At 40.2% G+C, this 8,361-nt stretch overlaps 2 protein-coding genes across 3 annotated transcripts in view; both read left to right on the forward strand.

The window, feature by feature from the left end:
- LOC100335005 (corticotropin-releasing factor receptor 2) overlaps window positions 1-8,361 on the forward strand; it is a 104,639-nt gene that overhangs the window by 45,645 nt on the left and 50,633 nt on the right. The gene's annotated exons all lie outside the window — the stretch shown is intronic.
- The window catches only part of LOC141377647 (uncharacterized), a 1,914-nt gene continuing 1,515 nt past the window's right edge, over window positions 7,963-8,361 (forward strand). Inside the window, exon 1 of the mRNA XM_073922429.1 lies at window positions 7,963-8,361. This exon is cut by the window's right edge and continues 1,515 nt beyond it. Within this exon, the coding sequence (XP_073778530.1) occupies window positions 8,293-8,361 (69 nt within the window). The 5' untranslated portion in view covers window positions 7,963-8,292.

The following is an 8,361-nucleotide window of genomic DNA, read 5'->3' on the forward strand; positions in this document are numbered from 1 at the left end:
GTAGTAAATGGTGTGAATTGTTATTTAAACTAATGTGTTATCTATAATGTAGTATCCCAGACACAATGGCAGTGGCTTGTTTTTACTAATACGGTCAGATAATGCAAATGCATTATAGAAGGAGTTTCAGCTTTTCACCCCCGAGCCTTGTGGGGTCTAATGAGGACACAGTCTACTGCCCGCAGCATAAACCAAAGCAGAGTATGAGTCTTACCACATACAGTAGATACTCACATTCAACCACACTGATCTCGTATCAGTGACACTTTACAAAAAGGTTGTGCTAGTTAACGTTGTTTAATTCATTAGCTAACATGAATTAATGATGAGCAACATCTCTCTATGCACCAGACACTTGCTAGCAATCAGTCTGTATCTCTTGAAAAACATTGTGCAATTCTGAAGTGAGCCTCACACAGGTTTCTTCTCTCCGTAGGCACGTTACTTAAACTCCATTTTACAAGGACTCAATCAGGACCACGCTCTTTTGCCCAACATCTTGTACAATATTGTTTTTGTTTTAGGTAAAGTACACTGTTAACAATATCCTGTCGATTTTACAGTGACTTACTGTAAATCAATTACAGCAAAACTACTGTTTTTTTACCTTGTTGTATATGTATTTACAGTATTGTATGTATATATTTACTGTAAAATATACAGTAATTTTCACAATGCAACTTTAAAATACGGTAACATACCGCAAAAATGTCCTACAGTAAAGTACAGTTCGTATGACTGTTAAATACTGTGTCATTTACAAAAACCGTGTACTTAAATAGTGTCTTAGGTTATGTGTATAGTTAAGTATTTGCTCACATGGGTTTCTTCCGGAGTTCCTGGTTTTCTCCCACCGCCCAAAAACATGCAACTTAAGTTAATTGACCACCAGAGATGCTCCAAGTAAGTAGTTATCCCTTAAGAGCAATCACTATCTGTTCATCAGCTACTACAGCAGGGAGTTCTCCAGATCTACCTGAGCTCAAACTCCCCTCTCGCCTTTCAAACGGGAGGGAGCCCCGGGCTCGAGGATTTTATGAGCTCAGGGCTCTCTCTCTCCTGGACAGCATGCCAAACAAACTTATAATCAATCATCAGCTAAGTGTGAACTCTTGAAATGGCGTTTTAAACAAAAATTAACAAATGACATCCATAGTAGGAGCAAAATAATATGAGAAGCCAATAGCTGCTGCTTTCCAAACTTTCTTCAGGTGACCTTCTTTAGTGTTGAACAGAAGTCTTTAAGTCAACCGTTCCTTTAAGTCTTTTGTTTAGTAATTATTTAGGTAACACTAGCTCAATTCACACCATTTACCGCCTCCCTATTATTAAGATATGAACGGTTTATTAGCACATATAAAGTATGATCTTATTTTACATCCCTGTTCCTACCCAATACCTAAACCCAACAACTACCTTACTGCCCTTCAGACTTTGAGATGTCATCAATAGCGCATTGCTATGGACTGCGTCTTCACTGACTGCCATTCTGAATGTGGTGTCAGATCAGTCCATACCTGTCAACCCTCCCGTTTTTCCCGGGATTCTCCTTTATTTTACTCTTCTATCCTGCAACCATACCGTAAAGGTATTTTCCCGTATTTGTCCCGTATTTTCAGTCTTTTTCTAAACAGCCGAGCCTCCCTATATGCAACCCATACCGCCGAACCACCAGGGGTCGCCCCTTGCTCTAAAACATGAGTCTTCTGTGCTTTCGCTTTGTTTAGGAATGAAAACACTTATAAATAAATATTAAAAACGGCGCAATTCCATTTCCTTTTGATTACAAGTGCCTTCGCCCATCCTATACAATCCTCAAAACAGTCATATAGCAGTGCGTGACTGTCAGCTCACGCGCTCCATAGTGATAAACAGACACTGTTTCCCAAACGGAGTCTGTACATGCGATTTGAAGCGGAGAGAAAGTCTGGCTTTTGGGTGCGTGTTTAAACAGACATACACATATAATTAATAATAATAACAACATATAAGGATGTCGATCTTGGTGTTTTTTTTGTGTTGGTGTTTAACACAACTAATTTCGTCTTAAATGAGCATAAAAATTTGTCGCAGTCGAAGATTCAATCCCTTATTATGGTGGGCATATCCCTTATTTTCACATCCCAATGTTGACAGGTATGGATCAGTCTCAAAATGAATACATTAAATAATAATAATAAATTATTATAATATATAATAAATTAATTTACTAAATAAAATTTCGACATGCACAGCAGTGTTTTGAATTTACACATTAGATCTAGTAAATGTGAATTGTGCTGTGGATGTAAAAAATAAAATCTGTAAATGCATTAGTTTTGAGACTGATCTGGCTCCTTATTCTAACAACATTCAAGCTCTTTCTATTTTCCAGCAATTATTTTGACAATTGTACATATTAAATAAATACAACACGCTTATTTTCATGGATAAACCAGTCGTTGAAAACAAACAAACTCACACGAACACTGTAACACTGACCGGCAGTCCAGAATTAGCCCTATTAGTCCGATGTAGATGCTCATGTTGTGGCTGCTTGGTTGCTTCCACCACTACTTTCTGCCTTTTAAGAGTCATGGAAACATCCAGAGATGAAACTGGAAATGAGCTGTGTTTCAGGTCATCTGGTACGAGGGACTCTTTGATGTGTATATTAGAAACTGTAGGCGCTACATATCTTATCACCTTCGCCAACAGCTTCTGGGGGAGAAAGAACAAGAGTTGCACCCCTGCTAAGCCATTCATTACACTGCCGTTTGGGTAAAAGGTGTGTATATATATTTTAATAAGATGCTAAGTAGTGCTATTAGTCACTTCCCAATAGCGTGCTTGATCCCAAAATTAAGATGCGATCTGATCTGGCAGTAAACATTGTGGTAGAGTAGCATGATCTCATTGCAAATCCTTTGAGGCCTTATCGCAAGAAAGTCGTGCAGTATCTCTTGCATATTTTAATTGTATCCCAGATTCTCCATCATAACAAGCAGATTAAGTAAAGATCAAATGGAGAGTTTAGCTTGAGCGTCCTGCATCCCAGATCTGTCTCCTCATCTCGGCAACACACCAGGGCCCCGTTTCAGAAAGGAGGTTAAGTGAAAACTCAGAGTATGTCAACCCTGAAATGAGGGAAACTCTGGGTTTTCCGTTTCAAAATGGCTGGTTTGTCAAACTTGAGAAGCATGGTAAGTCAAGCCTGTTTGTGAACTTAACCTGGTCAGGAGCAGGTTTTATTCTCTAAACTCTGAGTTTCTGTCGGTCTCCTCTCTTTTTTTAAAGATGAATCGGTATTAGCTGATAGCCTTACGTTTCCACCCACCTATTTTTTATGCGCATTTTGGATTTGAGCATAATAAAATCGGTTGATGGAAATGCCAAGATGCGCATAATTTTTTTAAATAGGCATAAAAATGTATGCCCTAACTTTTTATTTGATAAGAAAAGATGCGCATATACTATCATGGAAACACTTTTACCGAACAAATTTCAGTATGTGCATTAAAAAAAAAAAGGTTTGTTTTAAGAGATCATATGATGATGAAAATGTTATGTTATTAATTACCTCCAGAGCGTCTGGAGCGTGTTAAGAGAGTCTGTTCTCCTCATCTCTGTCAGGGTTCTGGTCTTGTAAATCCTTAGCTGCGTCCCAAATCACATACTTTTGCACTATTCTACGCCATTTAGTAGTATAAATAGTGTAAGTAGTGTGTTCACACTGAAAACTCTAAAAATATTAAGTGCACTTTAATTACCCGGATGATGCACTCATTCAGCGCTAAAATGAAGTGTGGTATGATGGACACTTCACGCACTCAACCACCGCAGGTTTGCTTACGTAGCAGAAGGGGTGGAGCTATCGGACGCACATGTCGAATAACTTTATTTATTTTGGATGTTGAATGCAAAATTGTCCTACGAGAGTGATTATAGCGCCTCCTGATGGTGAATGCGACAATGCTCGCTGCAGGTATTATTTGATACCTCAGTCATTTATTTCACTGATTTACGCGACCGTCAAACGTCATCAGGGAAACGGTTTGAATTTCCGCTTAGTAAAAAAACATTAGTGTGCTATTTGGGACGCCACTACATACATATACTATCCTGTTGAGTGTGTAAGTGCATAAGTACATAGTGCATGAGTGCATAGTGTATAGTGGGCCACATATATATATATATAAGAAAAAGGTTGGGAACCACTGGTCTACAGAACAAACCATCGTGATAAAATAACTTGCCTAATTATCCTAACCTGCCTACTTAACCTAATTACCCTAGTTAAGCCTTTAAATGTCACTTTAAGCTGTATAGAAAAATATCTAGTCAAATATTATTTACTGTCATCATGGCAAAGATAAAATAAATCAGTTATTAGAGATGAGTTATTAAAACTATTATGATTAGAAATATGTTTAAAAAAATCTGCTCTCCATTAAACAGCAATCAGGGAAAAAATAAACAAGCAGTCTAACAATTCAGGGGGGCTAATAATTCTGACTTCAGTTGTACATATGAATTAAAGGGAATGAAGGTGTTTCTGCGGTTATTAGGGGGACGGTTGCTGTACTGTATGTTAATTTTAACACTGTGCAAGATAATTCTTCCAAGTGCATCGCCGATCATCTCATTCAGACCGCATTTAATAGCTTATTCCACGGTTTGCGCTGCGGGGACTCCATGATGAAAGTGATTTGCTCAAGGGAGACTGGCTCTCCTCAATCATAACTAGCACTGCGCCTGTAAAAGCTCCACATGAGATTAGATTCTGGGGATGCTGTGTTGACTTTGAAACTGTGGAGATATGACAGATTTCTCTCTTGATTTCTTTGGTATGCGTGTGTGTGTCTTTTTAATTTGCATGTAAAGGTTTTTTTGGGGGGCTTGCAGAAGCCCAGAGGCCTACTGTATGATCTCTTTGGGTCTTAATTATCACTGTCCACCTCCATCTTGGACTCTGAGGAGTTTAGCAGGCATCATGGTTGTTATCAGGTTGTCATTATTATTAAAGGTGACATTGGATTAGGGCTGCTCAATATTTGGAAAATCTGACATTTGTTTTTCTGTGATAAATATTGCAGCATGAATACAATTCCCAACATAGTTTCATTCTAAACACGTAGCCCTATATACAGGGTGGGCCATTTATATGGATACACCTTAATAAAATGGGAATGGTTGGTGATATTAACGTCCTGTTTGTGGCACATTAGTATATGTGAGGGGGCAAACTTTTCAAGATGGGTGGTGACCATGGTGGCCATTTTGAAGTCGGCCATCTTGGATCCAACTCTTGTTTTTTTTCAATAGGAAGAGGGTCATGTGACACATCAAACCTATTGGGAATTTCACAAGGAAAACAATGGCGTGCTTGGTTTTAACGTGACTTTATTCTTTCATGAGTTATTTACAAGTTTCTGACCACTTGTGTTCAATGTGCTGCCCGTTGGGTTGGATTGTCAATGCAACCCTCTTCTCCATCTCTTCACACACTGATAGCAACACCGCAGGAGAAATGCCAGCACAGGCTTCCAGTATCTGTAGTTTTAGATGCTGCACATCTTGTATCTTCACACCATAGACAGCAAAGATAGTGTGGCCATTCTTCATCAATGAAAACCTCAAGGCCACTGTATATTTAAAATTGCTCCATGATGATGTGTTTCCCTCTTTATGCACTGATCTGGCACCTTCCCTTAGTTGTTCCAGCAAGATGGTGCAACACCATATTATGAGTGTCAGGTCCGAGCATTCCTATGAACAGTTTCCTTAAAGGTGGATTGGTCGTTGTGGGCCAGTTGAATGGCCCCCAAGGTCTCCCGATCTGACACCCTTAGACTTTTCTTTTGGGGTCATCTGAAGCAATTGTCTATGGTTTGAAGATACAAGATGTGCAGCACCTGAAACTACGGATACTGGAAGCCTGTGCTGGCATTTCTCCTGCGGTGCTGCTATCAGTGTGTGAAGAGATGGAGAAGAGGGTCGCATTTACAATCCAACAAAATGTGCAGCACATTGAACACAAGTGCTCAGAAACTTGTAAATAACTCATGAAGGAATAAAGATAAGTCAAAACCAAACACACTGTTGTTTTTCTTGTGAAATTCCCAATAGGTTTGATGTGTCACATGACCCTCTTCCTATTGAAAAAAAACAAAAGTTGGATCCAAGATGGCCGACTTCATAGTGGCCACCATGGTCACCACCCAACTTGAAAAGTTTGCCCCCTCACATATACTAATGTGCCACAAACAGGACGTTAATATCACCAACCATTCCCATTTTATTAAGGTGTATCCATATAAATGGCCCACCCTGTACATTTCTGGAGAATTATGTGGCCAGAGGTACACATGGCTGTGTTTCATCTGTAAAACGAACTCCACGGGGCGGTATGATGTCATTCCTTTTCATGCTTACCAGCTGACCGCTTACCTCCATATGGACGGCTTTTCCGCTGTTACCACTTTGTCCAGTGGCTCGTCATACACAGCTGAAGTCAGAATTATTAGCCCCCTTTGATTTTGTTTTCCAACATGTTCACTTGATTGTGATGCAAACTCACATCAAAAAGTTTAGTGAGTAGCTAAAAAGTCCCTAAATATGAGCACAATTAGTCCAGAATGATGAGTGATGCTCCTAAGACTCATTCCTAAGATTTAAGATTTAGATGTTACCAGTTTTCCTGCTGTTCTTCCATGTCAGGCTCTGACAAGCCTCCACACATCTCTGTCTATGCACTGTCAGGCAATTACACGGCCTCCTGTGGTCCTGAGTGGTTGCTTAATCAACCAAAGCCCTCTTTACAGGCTTCAGCAACCAAGAGTCTGACACCTCTGTCACTATTTTTTTTCCCTCCTCAAAAGATGGTTAACTGTGCCAAACATTTCTACTGTAGTTTTGGGTATATTGTACAATTTTTTTGTGGTCCACCCCATTATTCTGACTTCCCGCAGGGATCATTTTGAGAGAGAGTCATATTTCATATCCAGTCTTTTTTGCTGTTGTTGTTGGAGAGAAAAGCTTTAGGATGTATGTCTTGTTCTTGACATCTGTGAACCTGCCTCATAACATTTAGACTGTTTAATGTGCCCTATGTAGTGTTCTCTGTCTCTTTGATCATCTCTGGTGTAGCCGTCACCAATGGTCAGGCCTGAGTGTCATTCCGCCTTCAGATGTGTTTTTGGGAATGAGGGAAGCCAGGGTGTATATATATAATGATATCAAGATATATATATATATATATATGTGTGTGTGTGTGTGTGTATTTATATATATATATGTATATATATATGTATATATTTCTCTTTATATCGTCATATATACACACCCATATATATATATATATATATATATATATATATATATATATATATATATATATATATATATATATATATACACACACACACACATGTATATACATGTGTGTGTGTGTGTGTGTGTGTGTATTTGTCACAACCAGCGATCGCCTCCCAGAGGATCGCTGGTTCTCACATGAACTCTCAGGACTACATTTCCGCATTCCCCAGGACTTCACATTCATACATGCACTGCTCCCAAACACGCACGCCTGCTCACTCATGTATCCTGATTACAAGCACCAGCTGAACCTTGTTCACAGACTGATTTGATTCCCTTCATAAGCCACTCATTCACACTTCCAGTGGGCCGAGTCTTGTTTTCCTAGTAACATTACAACGCGTTTCCCTGTCTTGTTTCTCCGTGTTTCGATCTTAGCCTTGTATCCCAGTTATCCTGTTAAGCCGCCTGCCTTTTGACCTTCTGCCTGTTTATATCGACTACGATTCTGGACTGCCTGTATATACCTGTTTGCACCTGATGACCATTGCTTGCCTGACTATTGAATAAACTGCATAGTGGATCTTACCTCCTGTGGTCTCCTGTCACTCTACCCCAGTCCTGGTAACAGAAGACTCGGCCATAACATGGATCCAGCGGGCATTCAAATTATGTGCCTCCGTCAGGAAGCCCGGTCAATTGAGGAGTACGTGGAGGACTTTATTAATCTGGCCCACCGTACCACCCTGAGTGAGGTATGCCTCATGATTTTCTTTCATGGCGGACTGTCTGAGCCCCTATACTCCAACATACCCCTGTACGGACCCCAGTGGTCTTTGGTGAACTATATTGATCTAGCCCTGCAGATGAGTGGATCTTCCTTCACCATAGGAGAGGTGGACGAAAATCCAAATAACCTTTTGGGGGGGGGGCTGTAGAGAGCAAGACCCGCTGGCTACGGGGCTTGCGACCCATTGTCCACAGCCAGCTCACAAGATGGCCGCTCCCAGTCAGCCAGCTCACAAGATGGCTTCCAGTCCCAAGTCTGTTCCTGCCCCTGAAAGG

The sequence above is a fragment of the Danio rerio genome, chromosome 2, assembly GCF_049306965.1.
Source record: "Danio rerio strain Tuebingen ecotype United States chromosome 2, GRCz12tu, whole genome shotgun sequence".
Taxonomy (NCBI): domain Eukaryota; kingdom Metazoa; phylum Chordata; class Actinopteri; order Cypriniformes; family Danionidae; genus Danio; species Danio rerio.